The 18,893-nt window shown below is 38.4% G+C and overlaps 1 protein-coding gene across 1 annotated transcript in view; it reads right to left on the bottom strand.

The window, feature by feature from the left end:
* Positions 1-8,393, bottom strand: part of ADCY1 (adenylate cyclase 1) — a 147,334-nt gene extending 138,941 nt beyond the window's left edge. Inside the window, exon 1 of the mRNA XM_072329806.1 lies at positions 6,773-8,393. Coding sequence (XP_072185907.1) covers positions 6,773-7,441 — 669 coding nt within the window. The 5' untranslated portion in view covers positions 7,442-8,393. The remainder of the gene's footprint in view (positions 1-6,772) is intronic.
* Positions 8,394-18,893: the final 10,500 nt, after the last annotated feature.

Here is an 18,893-nt window from a genome sequence, read left to right on the forward strand (position 1 = left end):
AAAAATGTACTTAAGGACCATCTTCATTTCAGAGTTCACCTTGCTTAGTTACCTTAGCTACATGTCAGTTTCAGAATTAAAATACAATACTTTTATGCTTATGGCAGAAGTCCATTTCTGTTTCTCAGCATCATACCTGGGATAAGTATTTATTATAGAACCATAGAATCATAGAATTACCCAGGTTGGATGTACAAACTACAGATGGATTATACTAGAAAGATGGAAAAATTATTCAAAAACATATCTGTTGCTTCAGTTTGCCCATGAAGAAGTAAACAATTTAGTTGTTACTGGAAAATATACAGGTGAATAGCTATTCTTCATTACATATATTCATGCCATTGTTTTGAATAAACAAAACTTACTTTTTGCCTACATTGCCTACACAGTCAATAACAAAGTTACTGAAGCGAATGCATTTTTAAAAAGTTTAAGTGGCTCATAAACATGTGCCATTTAACTGTAACATTAAACTCCTAATTCCTTTATCCTGCTGCACTCCAACGAGACTAGAAAATACACCTCAAAGTACTTGAAAAGGGGAGAAAATGACAGTATGGCTCAGCCCTGAGCAAATGAAAGCATTTTAATCCTTTCCTTGGTACTTTTTGATGTTTAAGGTGAAGTCTAAGTCTCTCATCTTTATGAAATCCTTGTCCTGAAGAAATGCAGCTGAAGCCAGGAGACTTGCCATCTACGCTGATTGACCTATGAGGTTTGGAAAGTTGTCTTGGTTCTCCATCATTAGCCTTTTTTTTCTTTTCTTTGCCATGTCTAACAGAGGTCTGTAATTTATTTACTGGTTTAACAAGTAGTAACTTGAGAAGTTAATGTAAGTTGACACTTGTAGGCATTTCCATAAATCAGTGGTAAATAATAATAGGTAAGCTGAATTTCAGACTAGAATTTGTTGTGTAAGGCTCTTGAGCAATCCCTTGCTTGTCTAATGTTAATATTTTATCAGCTACAATGGGAAAACAATGATTTAAAGACAAATGTCATAAGTCATCAATGTTTTCTTAAGACACCATAGCAAAATGAGACTGGTTTAATGATTTATTACTAACACATTTTAAAGCACTGCATCATTAATTCTCAGCAAGGTGCTTTTTGTCATTTCCAGAATAGGCTGCAAGACATTTTTATTTGAATACCTGCAACTACAGAACTATGTAAGAAATTAAAGATATTGCAAGATTAATTTAAATATATTGTAAATCTGCTTCTGCTCTTGACTATGACTGGACTCATCAGTAGCAAGATGCACAGATTATTACAGGATATTAACATTGCTGTCAATTATTATTATTATTTTTTTTTAACATCTTCCCTGTAATTCAGGTATTTAGAACCAAATACTGCCAAAGTAATTGCATATGACAGAAACGACCTATTCTGTATGCAGAGAAACAAGCTTTTCTGAAAGAAATGACTTACTCCCATAATATTTCTACACTTACGTGTGAAGCTCACTGATTTCTTATCTCAAAAATACAATCTCTTTTATAATTGGTATCACATTAACAACTCCAGAAATAACGTGTTTATGTGTTACACTCACTTGACTCCACCATAACAGATATTAATACAAAACAACTTTATAGACTCGGAGGCAATTTTTTAAGTTTGGGGCATTTAAATGTGCCTAAAATAGTATTAAAAATCTTTAAAAGTTCAAAATCTGTAAACAAATTATATTTTCTACTAGTCATTTTTAGAAGCCTTTTCCTTCTTTTGCTACAACGTAAACAATTAGATCCTCTATGTAAATGGTTAAAGTGATGATATTTGAATCACTTTTAAAGGGTCACTGAAACCTAAGAAATACCACTGCTTGTTCCTAACAGTTATTTCTGTTTGCAAAGTATTTAAAAAGCCTTAGCATCCATGTTGAAATATGTTCCAGGATCTACTGTTTTAGGAGGTATCACAACGTTTTATCATATCATCTGATTTACCAATTTTTCAGGCTTCTAAATCTAAACTAATGCAAATGTACCTAAGAGGTGAGAAGTTGTTACATTTCACAAAAGGTGACATCAGGTCTAAATTTATTCCATACTCATATATCAGTTCATATATCAGCAATGACCACATAGCTGTTGTGACAACAGTTAAGAAGGCATAAACTGATGGAAGAGATAAAAACAGAAAAGAACAGAGGAGACAATAATGAAGAGCGGAGATAAGAACAGTTTTGGAGAGGAGAGGAGAGGAGAGGAGAGGAGAGGAGAGGAGAGGAGAGGAGAGGAGAGGAGAGGAGAGGAGAGGAGAGGAGAGGAGAGGAGAGGAGAGGAGAGGAGAGGAGAGGAGAGGAGAGGAGAGGAGACAGAATGAGAAGCAGTTCAGTCGTCTTTGAATTGCAGCCCTTTTTATTAGACTGCTAGATTCAGCCTCCTGTGTAAGAAACAAAGGTTTGGAGATAAAGAGTTCTGTCAACCATGTGTTCATTAATTATGTTTTAAGTACTAATAAAAATGATTAACTATAGAACAAGAAAATTCCTAGAGAAATTCCAGATTATTGTCATGCCAACCTGCAAAGAATTAAGGTGCCAAATTAAATTTAGTTATGATACAAATTATTTTAAATAATTTACCAGTTTCCTTCATTTCACACTTTTCATATTCTAGCCATTTTGTTACTTGCTAAAATTAGAAAAAGCTTTAATCATACAAATGTTAAATAAAAGCATCAAAGCAGTTTTAAATGGAGCCAGAAAAAAAACATTACAACTTTGAATTCCCCACACCACTGAAAATGAACTATCATTTCAGTATTTCTGCCCTTTTATTTCTTCTGCTCCTTGCTACTCAAGATGCAACTTCAGTTTTCACAAGAGATATATGGAGATTTATGTTACATGTGATGGCATTCTGTTATTTTATGATTTGCTTCTGAATTTTCTGGAGATATGCATACATCTATATATATATATATATATATTTAAAGAAGAAGAAAACACTATTTAGAGGGATAAAAACCAGTTATTTAATGGTAAAAACAAAACAAAACAAACAAAAAAACAAAACACAACTGTGGACATATGACAGCTGAGTAATTTCTGTGAGCAGCCTTTGCCTTTCATACTCCATCTGCCCTTAATGTATCTAACATTCACTTTATGCATCACAACAAAAAAATGGATTGAATTCCCTGGGGCAGAGTTTTGGTTTTCTGTAACTTTTCTGAAATACCTCATGTAGATCTTTGAGCTTCTGGGAGAAACAAAAAATCAAATCAAATCAAAACAAAACAAACAAACAAACACATCTAGATTCCAAGTTCTTAAACTTTCATTTCTAGTTTTAGCTTCCAGTGACTACTTTCCCACATTTTTGCTCAAGACCAGATATGGCATGAACTGATGACTTCAAATCAAATGAAGAAGTTCAACTAACATGCTACTGGTTATATACATCACCCAAGTCATCGTCACAATGTCAAACACAATATACAAAACTGGCTGTGAAGTCAGCATACCTTTTGCAGTGAACCTACTTCAAATTGGGTTAAGGTTCTGTACAATTCTTTATGAATGATTGATATTCTCTAACCATTATTATATTTCCCTTAGGAAATCAACACGGATTAGTATATTTGAATCTTCCATATGGGTAGACACCAGCCACTCACTGAAAAGAAGCAGTTCTAGTTCTGCCACATTATTCCCCCAACTCCCTTCGCCTTCCTGCACTCGTGTTCTTCCTCTCTTCTCACTCCTCCATATTCCTGTGTCTCAACTCTGAGATAACAAAATATCTAATGATGGAGAGAGCTACGGGAAAGGAGACCCTGATCTTCACAGACCACCCACTCATGCTTAAAGTATATGTGCTCTACATCATGGACCACATAACAAAATTCTCCCACAATGAGTTGAGCTATCAATTCCAGCATGCTGAAGAAATTGTACATTTATATGAATGCTAATTTTAAGGATGCCACAGGACCTACTCAGGTTCTGGTTCAGCACTTCTGAAGTCAGCAAGGCTTTCTTTTGACATTCAAAGATCTGCATATAGAAGTTCCTTACATAGCATAATCCAAGTCCATTTTTTAATGGATTGAACTTGAAACAGCACAAAACACTTGGTGTTGTTTTAACTTGAAAGTTGAACTTCAATGGACGTTTCTGGATCAGAATTCTTGTAAAGCTCAAATTAAATAATATGAAAATTTGTTCCCTGCATAAATTATCAAAAAATCATAAAAGACGGTGGTCTTTGGTGGACACTGGTAGTTGGTGTTGGTGCTTGTGCCTTTCTGGATACAGCAGATTTTAATTTAACAATTGAGTTAACTTCAAAAAACTTAAAACTTCACTTGAGTTTTGAAGGGAGGTGGATGGGAGAAAGAGCACAGGCATTCATGCAGTTGCATCTCTACATACAGCTGCCCTGTCTCCTTAATAGGCTGACTGCATACAGTGGCTTCAAGCATAAGGATGGTCATGATAAAATCCAGTAATGGAAAGCAGGTCCAGACTGAGAGAAAGCACCCATTTCAGCCTTTAACAAAAAATCTTGAGCTACTGTCACTCTTGGCAAATAAAATTCAGATGATGTGGCTTCCATGTGACTGTTAAGTGTTCAAGTGTTTTGAAACTGTTCTTTGGAAAACTTAAAACAACTTTATATAAAAGAAGGGCCCTTTTATGCACAGGGTTAGTCTTCAAATCAAAAAACATTTTGCTTGCAAATATTCAACAAAAGAATGGGCAATGCTGTGTGATAGAAGTTTATAGACCAGTTATTTCACTTGACCTGAAAATGGTTTTGTTATCAGCAAAATGTACTGTTCATAGTATTGCACAAATTACAGAAATTTCTTCATTTGGGAGGAGTGCTGAAGAAGAAACAAATGTACATGTGTTATATTGGTAGCTAATTGAATACTTCTGTGCTTTTCAAAGCCAGTCTATTGTCTGTTGAATAGCTGAGTTTAAACCAATATGAAGAAAGAAAGCAGATTTCCTCTCTCTAAAAGTGTTCATTTTCAAGCCCTCAGTTAGCTGTTAAAGAGCAGACATTATTGTCAGTTTCTTTACATCGTTCATCTAGAACAGCCACATTGAGCATCAAGGAAAATGTTTCTGCTTCATGGTAGCTAGGATAGCATCGACTCCCACAAAGACTAATTAGCACTCTAGTAAAAAAAAAGTGATCTCCAATCCTATCTAAATAGATATATTCTAATGTTTTTTAGTATCCTTTTGTATGCTTTTAAAGAAAGCTCCTCTTCCTGCATTTCATCAGCTCTCTCTCATGGAAACTCTAAATCACGCATTTAAAAATAGACCATCAGATTATCTGGGTAAATCATAAAGCTCAGCTTATCTCTTTCTTCCCCTTTAAAATATACAATTTATTTTGTCCAGAAGCTCAGCAGCATGAAGCCATAAATAATCCTATATATCTCAGTGTCTGAGTGTATCTCCAGTATGTGTATGTATGCCACTATAGGGCAAATATGCATGTATGGAGAAAGGAGAATTTATACTTCTGGGCACAAAGGTGCACAAATTTGCAATGTTATTGCAGTGTTTATGTCGGACACACACACTGTGTATGTCTTAGCATTACAACTCAGCCTTATCAGTTCACAGATAATAATGACAGAGTTTAGCAGAAGTAATGTACTATGTACTTAAATTACGTATTAATATGATATTTAACACTGATCTACATCCCAGAATCCACGTATTTCTCCTGAAGGCAAACAAGATCAATGCAATACCAAAGAGGGAAGAAAAATTCTCAATTTCTCTTTCTCAGTCACCATATAATATGGCCTTAAGATGCAAATCCTGACTCCCAGGCCCAGCATTTCCTATACGTGCATGCTTTCATTCTCCTCCCACTGCAGCCTGTCAGGCCACTGGAGCAGGAGAAAGCCCTGCAGGGCTATGAATAGCTACTCGGGGGAGGGAGAAGAGAGTGTAGCAGCACTGAAGATCCCTGTTGCAGAATGAGAGTTGGTGTTTCTTTTTTCTGGATTAATTCAAGGAGGGAAAGGAATTGCTACAAAGTTCACTGACATACCAGGTAATGTCTGTGGAAGGGGGGCAACAGCTGCCATGGAGAAACTAAAACAGGAATGCCTGGCTCACAGGAAGAACAATGAGGTGGTTTCCTCCTTTGGATTTCCCACATATTTTGAATCAATTCTGCATAGACCTCCTGAGATGATCTACGGACATGAAAACTTATATAGAGGGGATATGAAAAAAAACAAAAAAAAACAAAAAAAAAACAAAAAAAAAAACAAAAAAAAACAAAAAAAAAAAAACAACCAACCAACCAAAAACAATTACGAACAGACGCAGCTTACTGTCTATTCCGAGTTTGTATTGAGTCAAGCATGTTTATGTGTACTGGATTTGCATTGACTGTGCATAAGGTGTCCCTGAACATGCTCCAGTGCTCAAATGCTGCAGCTGGCTCCCCTTCCCCAGCCCTCATTTTTTTCCGAGCAACAAAGACGATAGTTCTATTCTCCAGGAATCCCCATATCCCCCCATCTCCCGGAAACTTTCAGTAACTACAGGCAGCACCTGAAGCACTGGGGCGCGTTGCCCCCTTCCCCTCTAGAGACATCTCGGGCACTCTCCAGTGCACCCTCTGGCTGGCCGCGCCGCAGGAGGAGTGCATCCCCCGCCGCCCCCGAAAGCACCGCGCTGCTCGGCGCCTTCCCGGCTTAGCTGCCGGGCACGCACCGCGCGGTACTGCCCTGCAGCAGTTTCCGGCCCAGCGCGGCCTTTTCTCACCGTCCTCCAGAGCCGCTGCTTCTTGGCGCTGACGGAGGTGGCAGTGACGATGAGATGAGAGACGGACACCACGAGCCCGAAAACGATGGCCAGCAGGGTTCGGACAGGCAGCAGTGAATACGAGACGAAGGTGACCAGCATGAGCTGCCACATGCCCTGCTCCGGGGCGCTGGGGGGTTCCATGCCATAGGCTCCTAGCGAGAAGGGGCAGCAGAGGAAGGAGAAGGTGAAGCTAAAGAGCAAGGTGAGCTTGACGATCTGCTGCAGCTGGGTGACCTGCAGGTATTTGACGTTAGTGACGATAAAGAGAGAAAGGAAGATAATGCAGTGCACCGGGTGCGAGCCTTTGGAAATGGTCAAGCTGGGTCCAGAGAGCAGCTCCACAAGGGCCAGGCTGGCGGTGAGCACGATGAGAACGGCCAGCGCTTTGAGGGTAGACTTCTGCTCCAGCTTCAGGTTGTAGCTCTGGAAAAGAGCTTCCAGCTCCTTGCAGTCGAACTCATCTTCACAGGCAATGGCATCCAGCAGCAGGAGAGGAGGAGGTTCCCCCAGCCTGGCTCCTGCTCCTGCCACCGCGGCAGCAGGCGAAGAGCAGCAGCAGTGGAAGCACTTCTTCCTCTTGCTCTTGACTTTATGAAACGGCATTTCCTCCATATCATTGCCATTCATAAACCCCGGGGAAGAAATGCTCCTCCTGTTGAACCCCGCTGCCGCTCCTCCGCCTCATAAAAGAGAGGGGGGCTGCGAGCAGGAGCCGCAGCCGCAGGTCCTCCGCCAGCTGTCGCCGGCGCAGCTCCGTGGATGCGGGCACCGAGCGCAGCTCGCTGCCGCCGTCCGCAGACAACAGCGCCTGAAAACGCCCCCTCCGCTGCCACCGAGGAGCCGGGGATGGCTGGGGCGGCGGGAGGACAGCTTCACTCGTGCCGTCTCTCTCCTTTTTCCCCTCCTCCTCCTCTCCTGGTGTTCCAGGGATGTTAATCTCCTAATCACACCAAAATACCATCCGAAGGTTTGAAATCGAGCAGAGTGACGGGTGGGGACTGAGGGTACGTGGAAGCAGAGAGAAGGGGAGTAGGGGATAATGAACACGCGGGTCTTCCTTTAAATACAGCTGTGTGGAGGAACAGGACCTAAGGAGAGCAGGTGGTAAACGGTCTCCCAGCGATAGGCAACATTAAAAATAATAATAATTTTTTAAAAGATAAAAAGAACCCCAAACAAAAACAACAAAAAGCTCAAGGAGATAAAAATGAAACCCAGCCAGGAGACTGGGCTAAACGGAGGAAATGGAGGGCAGCAAGGCCGGAGAAAAAGCAGGAGATAGAGAAAAGCAGGGCGATTCCCTTCTCACGTCTGAGAGCATCTCGCCGGGGAGTGAGAGGCGCCTGCGCGCCGCTCGTTTGGGAAACCGAGCACGTCGGGGACACGGCACGGCACGGCACAGGAGCTGCGTGATTACCGCCCGCTTCCGCGTTCGCCCGAGGCCCTCCGTCTAGGCAGCCGTACAAAGCCTTAAAGCTGCAATTGCTTCCTGACAGCCTTATGCTTTCTGCCCACTTGCACATCTATTGAAATAAATAGAATTACAGAAAAACTACATGCAAAACTAGAAATATGTGTGAATATACATAGAAATATTAGTGTATTATACGTGAAGATAGGTGACTCCTCCTTCCTTTGAGAAATAAAGTCAACAACAGAGAAGGATTGTTTGAATTTTTTTTTAGTTATGGAAAATGATGACTTTTTATTTCTAGATAGTAAAATAAGGATGAAGAATATCTCTGATACATGATGTAAAGCAACATACATTTTTACACTATTCTTATCGCATTTTTTTCTCATCTTAGCTCACCACACTCATTATACAGTTGTTCTTTTGAACCTGTAAAGACCTTGTTAGGAAAAAAGAATAAATCAACATAGCTGGAGTTGGAGTGTTAAAGATTCAAAATATTTCACATATAAGGTAGTGACTGTCCCTTACCATGTGTTCGTGTGATATCTTTCATGTCAGTTTTCATAGACTGTGAATGATTCCCCCAAATGCTGCAGAACTGTAAAAAATAGCTATTATTTAGATTTCTGTAACCTCCTGCGATGCCCAAATGCTGATGATAGGAATATAAGTTTAACTGAAATGAAATGCAATAAATAAAGGCTTCCTCTATTTTGCAATATCTCCAAATCTTTTGGAAGGCTACTAAAATACATTTCCTTGTTCACTTTGGTGCATAAATTACCTTCAGTCACACATATATAAAGCAGATATACAGTTATATTTTCACCTGTCCTCAGCTTCCTTCTGAGCAGTTGTATCCCAAGGGATAAATTAGTACTTTGCATCTCATTCTTCAAAATAGCTGCCCGGTCCTGGGAAATGAAATATTTGTCATTCTAATAGCTATTATTCTTTGTTCTGGTTCTCAGCTTTCTGCAGAAGGGGAATAATTCCCCACAAGACACCACATGGTTTAGATTATTTTCACACTTATTAGAAGTTCAGACTGGTTTAGTTAGCATGAACTGGCTGACCACAGTTTGGATGGGCATACACTCCACTGGGCAAAGCACTGGATGACAGGCCAGACCCAAAGAGCTGTGGTCAATGGAGTTAAATCCAGTTGGTGGCCGGTCATGAGTGGTGTCCCCCAGGACTTGATACTGGGGCCACTTCTATGTAACATCTTTATTAATGGTCTGGATGAGGGGATTCAGTACAACCCTCAGTAAGTTCACAGATGACACCAAGATGGGAAGCAGTGTTGATCTGACAGAGGGGAGAAAGGCACTACAGAGGGACCTGGATAGACTGAATGGATGGGCCAAGGCAAACCACAGGTGTTTCAATAATTCCAAGTGTCGGGTCCTGCATTTTGGTCACAACAACCCCAGTCAACCCTACAAGCTTGGAGAGGTGTGGCAGGAAAGCTGCCTGATGGAAAGGGACCTTGGTGTACTGATGGACAGTCAGCTGAATATGAGCCAGCAGTGTGCCCAGGCGGCCAGGAAGGTCAATGGCATCCTGGCTTGTCACAGGAAAGGTGTGGTGAGCAGGACTAGGGAAGTCATCCTGCCCCTGTACTTGACACTGGTGAGGCCTCACCTCTTGAGTACTGTGTTCAGTTTTATGCATCTCAATACAAAAAGGAGATTGAGGTGCTTGAGCAGGTCCAAAGAAGGGCAACAACGATTGTGAAGGGCTTGGAGACCATGCCGTACAAGGAGCAACTGGAAGAACTGGGTCTGTTTAGTCTGAGAAAGAGATGTCTGAGAGGGGATCCTGCACTCTTCCAAAAACTGGAAGGTGATTACAGTAAGAGTGGGATTGATCTCTTCTCACTGGTGACAGGTGACTGGACTAGGGGAAATGGCCTCAAGTTGCACCAGGGTAAGTTTAGGTTGGATATCAGGAAACACTTCTTTACAGAAAGGGTTGTTAAGCACTGGAATAGGCTCCCTAGGGAGGTCATTGAGTCACTATCCCTGGATGTGCTTAAAAACCATTTGTATGTGGTACTCAGGGACATGATTGAGTGGTGGTTGTTAGAGTTAGGGTAGAATGGTTAGGTTGTGGTTCAACTCTATGATCTTGTAGGTCTTTTCCAACCTGAGCAATTCTATATTATGATTCTATTAGACTCTTGGAAAAGAAAGCCCATTTGTGTGAGATATATACATAACCATTCTTTTTTGGTCAGGAAGTAGTAAATTGTTGAATCTGCCTAGGCATTGTAGGTATATAAAAATGTCACACTGATTAATTAGAATCTTTCATCCTTTATACAGTGTCTCATACCACAGAGCAAATACATCACCAATACTTAACAGCCTATTTGTTTACTGCCTGATGGCACAAATATAAAGAAGGAACCTCAGAATCTGTGTCTGAAACATAATTATTACTGTAAATAGCCAGCTACCAAACTACTGGAATGCATTTGATGCAGCATTGTATTTTCCAGGTAAACTTACCTGCTGCACATGTCAACAGCTTAGTTCAGGATTTATGAACTATCAAAAACAGTTAATGGTCTATACTGCACTTTTTCATTTTTAAGGAAGATATGTGGTTGGTTTTGATTTATAATGCCCTGAAGTTCTGCGTGTTGGCCTGATCCAAGTCAACCCTTCCTTTGTTTGTAACCAGAAACAACTTTGGGAATAAATGTGTTATTGTCAGAAAAAGGAGATTAGAGCATGGCTTTAGCATTTTTTACACTGCAAAACCTATTTGTTTTTTTTTTGTTTTTGTTTTTGTTTTTGTTTTTGTTTTTCAGCTTTTCCATAAGAAATGATATGATTTGACTGTTTGATTCAATGGAGGTGGATTTTTTTTCTTTTTTTTTCTTTCTTTTTCTTCTTTTTTTCTTTTGTTTCTTTTGTTTCTTTTGATTCCTTTTTTCTTTTTTTTTCTTTTTATCCTTTTTTTTCTTTCTTTTTTCCTTTCTTCTTTTTTCTTTTTTTCTTTTCTTTTTTTTTTTTTTCTTTTTTTCTCTTTTTTTTTTCTTTTTAAATCAGAGATGGGCAGTATCTAGGTCATACCGAGCAGATATAGCAGAAATCTCTCTACATTTTGCTGCTGACCTTAGCAGCAGTTTTGAATTATAGGGCTACTAAGAGTTTCAGAATGTCTATTTATTTTGTTTACATAGGTTATTCACTTAATAATGATTTATTTTTTTCACTCTCTGTTCTGTTTTACTTTACTGAAATCAGTACTTGTTTTCTGTCTCCTCACCTCTCACAGTTTCAAGGACTCACTGCCTGATTCATTGTCTTCCAACCTCTTTGGAAGCAACTAGAGCTTTTCAGATTCAGGGCAAGTTTAGAATTGAGTATGATCAAGGTTTGGCATCACTAAAATTTTTGTCTTGTTTAATTTCTATCTGAGTAAGATTTGCAATGTTTTGTCCATAGTTAGTACTGTCAACTTCTAATGGAATGGCATGATCTATTGTCTGAAACAAGGATAGAAATCTTTTTTCCTCTCATCGCCTCTGACAGTAAAAGTCAGGACTCTGCATAAAGCTATTGAGAAATTTCTGCAGACTCATTCTAGCAGGAACAGCTTATTAATGCCACCACAGAAGCAGAGAGATGTGTCTAGCAAGAGAAAAGCAGAGAAATGGGCAGATAAGAAAGGGCCTTCAAAAAGTGGTAGGAATGTACAGGCTTAAACAAAAAAGATTCAACATATCGTTTCCAGTTTCTCATGTATTTCTGAAGTATTTTCATTGTTCTTTCTAGATTTAAAGAAAAGCCAGAGTATAAAAAGTCAAAGCTTTTTTTTCCAAGTTATGAAGAGCTTTTATCAGTACAGGCACCCCACTCACACTTTCAAGAAATACAGAGTAGGTTTCTGTAAGGCTACTGAAATACTGTTTGAATGGACTTCATGAATATCATTATAACTATTTCTTAATTTTTTAATAAAATTTAATTAGCATTTCATATATTCCAATGGAGAATGATCAAACAAATGAGATATTTCTGACAGATACCACTTTTACAGTTACACAACTTGAACTGTAATTTTGATCTCACCCAACTAGAGTTTTTCTACCACAGAACTGAAGCATACTTTCCCCAGTGATAATAAAGGAAAGCCTTACAGTGTCTACAAGTGCAGTTTTAGGAAACAGTGCCTAACATGAACAGTGTACTCCAAATGAATTACAGGTTTAAATGTTTCCTTCTGCTCTTCTTCATACAAGAATACATTTTCAAGAGACAAACAATTATCAAAGGTACTCAGAATACAGTTGAGTCCTTCAAATGGAAATTTAGGTTATAACTGTCATCACTTTAGGGCAAGCCTAAGCCTTTGTTTCTGCTCATTTTTAACAAGTGCATTTCTGTTCACTTGGTTTCCTTTGGACCATCGCAGTTTTATCTGAAGTATAATTAATTGGGTAGACTAATGGAGACAAAGAAAAAAAGTCAGTTAAGAAGGAAATTACACTACGGTTTTGACCTCAGGTCACTTGTCAGACAAGGCTACTGGTGAAGCAATTAAGAGATTGAATTGAAAAATAATATGGTTAAAGTGTCTGATTTATCAGTCCTCTGTCAATCAGAGTACAGGCATTAAGACCTTGTGAGTCCTTCATCTCTATCTTCTAGGAGAGTGCAAGACTTCCATAAAAAAAGACCTTCTGAACTTACATACTAATACTAATGAATCTTTCCAGAGAACAAGCAACATGCTTTTCAGTCAGTATGGATTTATAGCAGGTCACCTGATTCATTCCAACTATTGACAACTCATTCATTTTCTCTATTGGTACAGCATCAACTCTGATTAACCTTCATCTAAAATTAGAGCCATCCTAAGACTTCCATATAGACAAAATTTTAGGAAAGAAGTTTAATGTGGAATTCATTTACTGCTTCTTTTATGGTAATTAGTAAGCTACAGCTCTTAGGAACTTCTCCAGACAGCATACCCCATTTGACCATCCTTCTGTCTCACCACTCCCCAGTGCATCTTTCTTGTAGTTTTAGGGAAAAAATCAGTTTTCTTTCATGAGTCTGTAGATATCAACAGCATGTAAATGACATGGTGAAGGTTTCAAAGCTTTTTTAAAACAGTTGCTGCATACTTTGCCAAGAGGTGTCCAACAGTAATATTTAAATAATTTAATTATTAAAAAAAAAAAATAAAAAATCTAAGAGTAAAATAAGGAATTGTAAAACATCTTGCAAGACCCATCGATCACACACACCAGCTGCATTAATCATTTCAATTTGGATGAGTAAGTTAGACCCCAGCTGAGAACAGAAATAAGAAGGTATGATTCTCAGATTTCTATATTCTGATATACTATCATGGTCCAATGAGGCTCCATGCAGCGGTTAACAGGTAAACTACTAAAAACCACACAAGCTGCAAGCTACATGTCTTTGTATTTGTATCAGAGCTTGATAGCTCATGTTTCATACCTTGTTAGTGCAGTAATGAAGTAACCAAGTCTGGAGACAGCTTATTCAGGACTACCTTGATATCTGTGCACTGCCGTCTAGAAACTAGCTCACATTACCCTGCAGCAGTGGGCAACCTTTTCCCTTTTTTCCTTCAGGTAAGACAGATCTTTCAGCACTCTGGTGTCTACAGATTCATGTTTTCATCCAAGGCTTGTTTGATTTTTGGCTTCTGATAAAGCTGCTATTAAAGCTTTAAAATAAAAATAAATAAATAAATAAATAAATAAATAAAAAATAAAAAAGCTGTGTCCCCGATGGCGCACGGTGTTAGAACTGCCGCTTGCAACACCGGAGGGCCCAGGTTCGAATCCCCCCTGTGGCGCAAGTGGTAAAAAACTGCCGCTCTGCTACACTAGAGGGCTCGAATCCCGGGAGTCGGACTCGATGAACTCTAAGGTCCCTTCCAACTCACACGAAACTGTGATACTGTGATATTTTATCTTTCCTGGTCACCTTGATTAGCAGATTTTTTTAACCAATTCTACAGATGATATCTCATAACAAATACAATTTTATATATACATATACAATTTTAAATACAAGTAGTTTTGAGTTTCCAGAAGCTTTCTTCTGCAAATCCTGTCAGAAAAAGACAGATAAACGAAGGCTAACTCAACTCTTTTCACTCAACATCTCAGTAGTTAACCATGCAATAGAACAATGAAGAGTTCTCAAACTACTTAGTAGATCTGTTAGCAATTCATATTATGATTAATGTATACTTAAAAAATCCCTGAGATGTAAAATCACAATCATTAAAATAATAACACCCATAAGAAAATACTTTTAGTTTTACTTCCTTTCATGTCATGCATTCCATTCCCTTTTAGGGGTTATGCTGGCAATGTTTGAAAATGTTATGTGTCCATAAATTCTGGTATTCACCTACTTCTTTCCCAAGTAAGCCATCAGCTCCTCTATTTGTATTGTCACTTTTGTTAAGATTATTTAACATTCCTGCTCACCTAATGGTACGTAGTTTACAAATATTTCAGAGTGTGGAAGAACAAGAATTTTGCTCAGTGTAACTGTTCTTCTTTAAAATGAAATAAGAATATGAACAAAAATAAATATTGGGACTATTGCAATAATTATTCATTATTTTAAGTTCAGTCATATCCATATTTTCATCCATCCATTCCTATAAAATAGAATTATAGTATGTAATATTCACTAGATCTGGTCTCTTCCCATTATTTCTCATCTCTAAGTTACACTCCACTCTCGGATTAGTTATGCTAAAGCATGGCACTATTACTTATGGACTAGAAATTTAGTGAACTTTTTTTCTTGTTTGTTTGTTTGGATATTTTTTTGCTTAAAAATATTGCTTAATTTTTTTTTTCTTTTTTTCCCCTATTTTTTTTACCCATGTATGTTTTGTGTATGTCAAGTACTATTCATGATGTGCTCTGCTATGACTTTCCATCACGACACACTTATTAGCAGTTCTGCAAATAACTCCATCAAGTGTCACACCTGAGGCTTTTTTATTTGGGCAGAACTACACACTGATTTCATTTGGGATTTTTTCTTGAGTAAGCATTATAAAGGCCTGCATACTTTTTATTTGCAGAGCCTCCTGTCAAAGAGGGAAAAGTATACTGATGTTGTGAATTTAAAAACAACAGCAATTGAAATAGCTGTAGTCAGTTCATATTTATGGGGAAAACAAAACAAAACAAAAACTTATTTTTTCCTGCTAATTTTAGTGTTTTCTGATGGTAACTACAAAGCTAGTATTGTTTTCAACATATAGCATTCTACAGAAAGCCAGTGTTCCCTACCAATTACTCCTTACATTTCATTATTCGGTAGGAAACAGATATAGTCCTTTGCTACTTTTGTTATATAAACTAGTGCTTCACCCCCTCCAGCACCCATATGCAAACACCAGGACACTCAGGAAAAGGTTGCTCCAGATATTAAACTGCTGTTCCACTTGATCAATACCAAGGGACAAGCTCCACCTATTTTATATCTAATCTATATAATGGGATTCTTCATGTGAGTTCTGCTAGGAGTAACAACTAATTAGGTCAAATTAACAGCACATATGTTCCTGGATCTATTTTGAGTTTAAACCCTCAAGACAGAGCTACCCTTCTCTTTAAGGTTACAGGTACTTAATTTTATAAGCAAGAAGGCAACATTTTGCTGTGTTGTGTTTACCATTTCTTTAGTTTTACTCAATATTAAGACAGATTTCCGGTGGCCTTCAATGCTGTACTTATTTTCTTGTCACTTGTATTCCCCTTTCATCCTGAACAATTTGCATAAACCTGCATAATACTATTTAGCTTATACCCTACTGTTACTATAAATGGATGAACTGGAAATACAGCTTAATAAAGCAACTTAATTCTTTTCCTATCTCATTTTTTCTTCTTGCTTACACTCTGTGCATGTATTTGTGTGTGGGAAGATATAAAAGAGAAACTGCATACTGAAAAGAAATTAAAATAATAATAATAATAATAATGGTTATAGTTCTTAATAATGATTAAGAGAAACAAAAAATCTTCGGAGCTGATCCATGATCAACCCCTAATATTACAGTTTTCTCTAAATATGTGCATGTATGTGCATGTGTTTTGAATTTAGAGGACAATCTTTTCCTTTTTTTTTTTTTTTTTCCCCTGAACATTTTACGTGTCTCTTCATGAGACAAATTGAGATCTGTCAAGTCGTCTGGTGATATAACTAATTTTACACCTCATATGTTTCATGTGCAATCTTCTTTTCTTTTTTGTGTGTTTTCGTTTCCTTTCTCAACAACCTATTTTCTTTTCACACAAGTTTACATTTGAAAATTAGGTTATTTCTTCAGAAAACTACAGGTGAAATTGAAAATCTAATTTTCTTAAAACATTAAACATAACGTTCAGATTTTATTTTAAAATAGGCATTTTTTACTGTGTTTTGTTTCCAAACATGAAAAATACAGTAACTTAAATATAGCTCTGCAAGTTTGAAAAAATAATTGTACATTTGGAACAGCTATTTTTATGACATCTTAGTTAATCTTTAAAAATGCTTCCTCTCCTCAGCACCAATGCCACTTCATGGCCCAGAGGTGCATTACCCTAAGAGTTTACTTTTGTTTTAAACTCCAGACTTAGTATGTAACAAGTCTGACTACATCTATCTGGCTTTTATTCCCTAGGCTGAAATGTATCTCACTTCTCTAAACAAGGTTTAGTGCTATTTTTCTTCCTCTAATCCTGTCCAGTGCAACAACTGAGGTAGTTGAAAGAGCACTGCAAGAATGCTGCAAGAGTAGTCGATGACAAAAATAGGAGAATGCTTTTTCCTATAGGACTACCTTAAGGAATTCCAAAGGATATCAGGGAAGGAAAAATAATACTAATATTTAAATTAAAAAATCTGTATGAGTGTACAACTACCATTATAGGGATGCCTCCTGTGTTCAGAATATTCTATTCTGTGTTCAGAATAGAATTTGCAGTTTTGACCAGTACTGATGTACTCTTCTGGTACAACTCCAAATCTCTGATGATGCTCTATGACAGCTAGTGATGAGTCTTACCTCAGGGAGGTCAACTGCTCCTCACACTGCTGAATAACATGCCTCTGATTTCAATAAAAGCTATTCCTGCAGAGCTGAGTCCAGAGATGAGATAAATGAGGATGACTGGATTGATCATGGTTCTACTGGCGTTTTTGCTTGGCTTGTAACTTTTGGACCTTTACATTCTAGATATATGTATGACTGATGAACATCTTGAGGAGGACTCTCAGCAGCAACTGCTGCCAGCAAGTTGCTTCCTGAGGCCAGTGTGTGTGCAAGACAATATTCAGATTTACTCACCAAGCCACTGAAAAGAAGTGACATGTTGACTAAACATTCAGATTACTCACCTGTAGGTAACTGTTTTTTCTTCTCCTCTGAGAGTTGTGAGTGACTTGTCTGAAAATCCCACATGAAGAGGAAACAGTGATAATCCACAAAGTGATGAGAGTCTTTCTCAGGATTCAGGAAGCTCAAACACCATCCCTGATATAACTGGGTAGGAGAGGGCTGCAAACCATTCTACCACAACCCCACACCGTGTTTGGCCATTTTATATGCAGGAACTGTCTCTTCTGTTTTCTAAGCTAAGTTAGGGAGAAAAAAAAAAAAAAAAAAAAAAAAAGTTTGTCTAAGCGGAGGCAGCCCACACCTTCCTCACAAGGGGAGTGGAGGGGCAAGTTCTGATCTCTTTTCTCTGGTGACAGCTACAGGACCCAGGAGAACAACACAGAGATGAACCAGGGGATGGTCAGGTTGGCTGTTAGGAAAAAGTTCTTCATTGAGGGAGTTCAACACTGAAACAGACACCTCAGGACATTGGTCAAGCCTGCTGCGATTCAAGAAGCTTTTGAACAGTGCTCTAAGACATTGGGTTTGAATTTCAACTGGTCCTGTGTAAAGTGAAGAAATGGACACAATGGTCGTTGTGGGTGCCTTTGAATTCAGAATACTCTATGATTGTATTGTAACATGTCTTTCCTTCCTATACAAGTTCTTATTCTGCTGAGTTACTTGCTAAACTCGGTGAGCATGACATTCATGCTACCCCTCACATTTCAAACTTGTTGCACCTTTTTTTATTAAAAAAAATAACGCAACAAAAGCAAACCAAATTTAATCTTATTTGCAATTTATTTAATCACATATTTTCAACCAGCATACTTTTTGGAAAAAAAAATTAGAAAGGCAAAAGCCCAGCTTGAATTCAACTTGGCCACTGTGATAAAAGAAAAAAACTTTTTACAAATATCTTAGCAGTAAGAGGAGTGCTAAGAAGAGTCTCCATCCTTTATTGGATGCAGCAGGGTATGTGACCACTGAGGATAAGGAAAAGGCTGAGGTTCTCAATGCCTACTTAACATCTGTCTTTAAAAGTCAGACCAGTTATCCTCAGGGTGTTCTCCCCCCCCCACCTGGAGGTCTGGTAAGGGGAGAAGAATAAACCCAATTCAGGTGGAAACAGTTAGAGACCAACAACACCACTAGGACTGCCACAAGTCCATGGGGCCTGAGGCCACTTTCCATCATCAGTGTTCCAGATGAACCAGAGAGGTCCACGAGAACCATAGGCTTGCCAGTGTGATTTCTGTCTGCAGGAAG

This window comes from Excalfactoria chinensis, chromosome 2, assembly GCF_039878825.1.
Source record: "Excalfactoria chinensis isolate bCotChi1 chromosome 2, bCotChi1.hap2, whole genome shotgun sequence".
In the NCBI taxonomy this organism is placed as follows: domain Eukaryota; kingdom Metazoa; phylum Chordata; class Aves; order Galliformes; family Phasianidae; genus Excalfactoria; species Excalfactoria chinensis.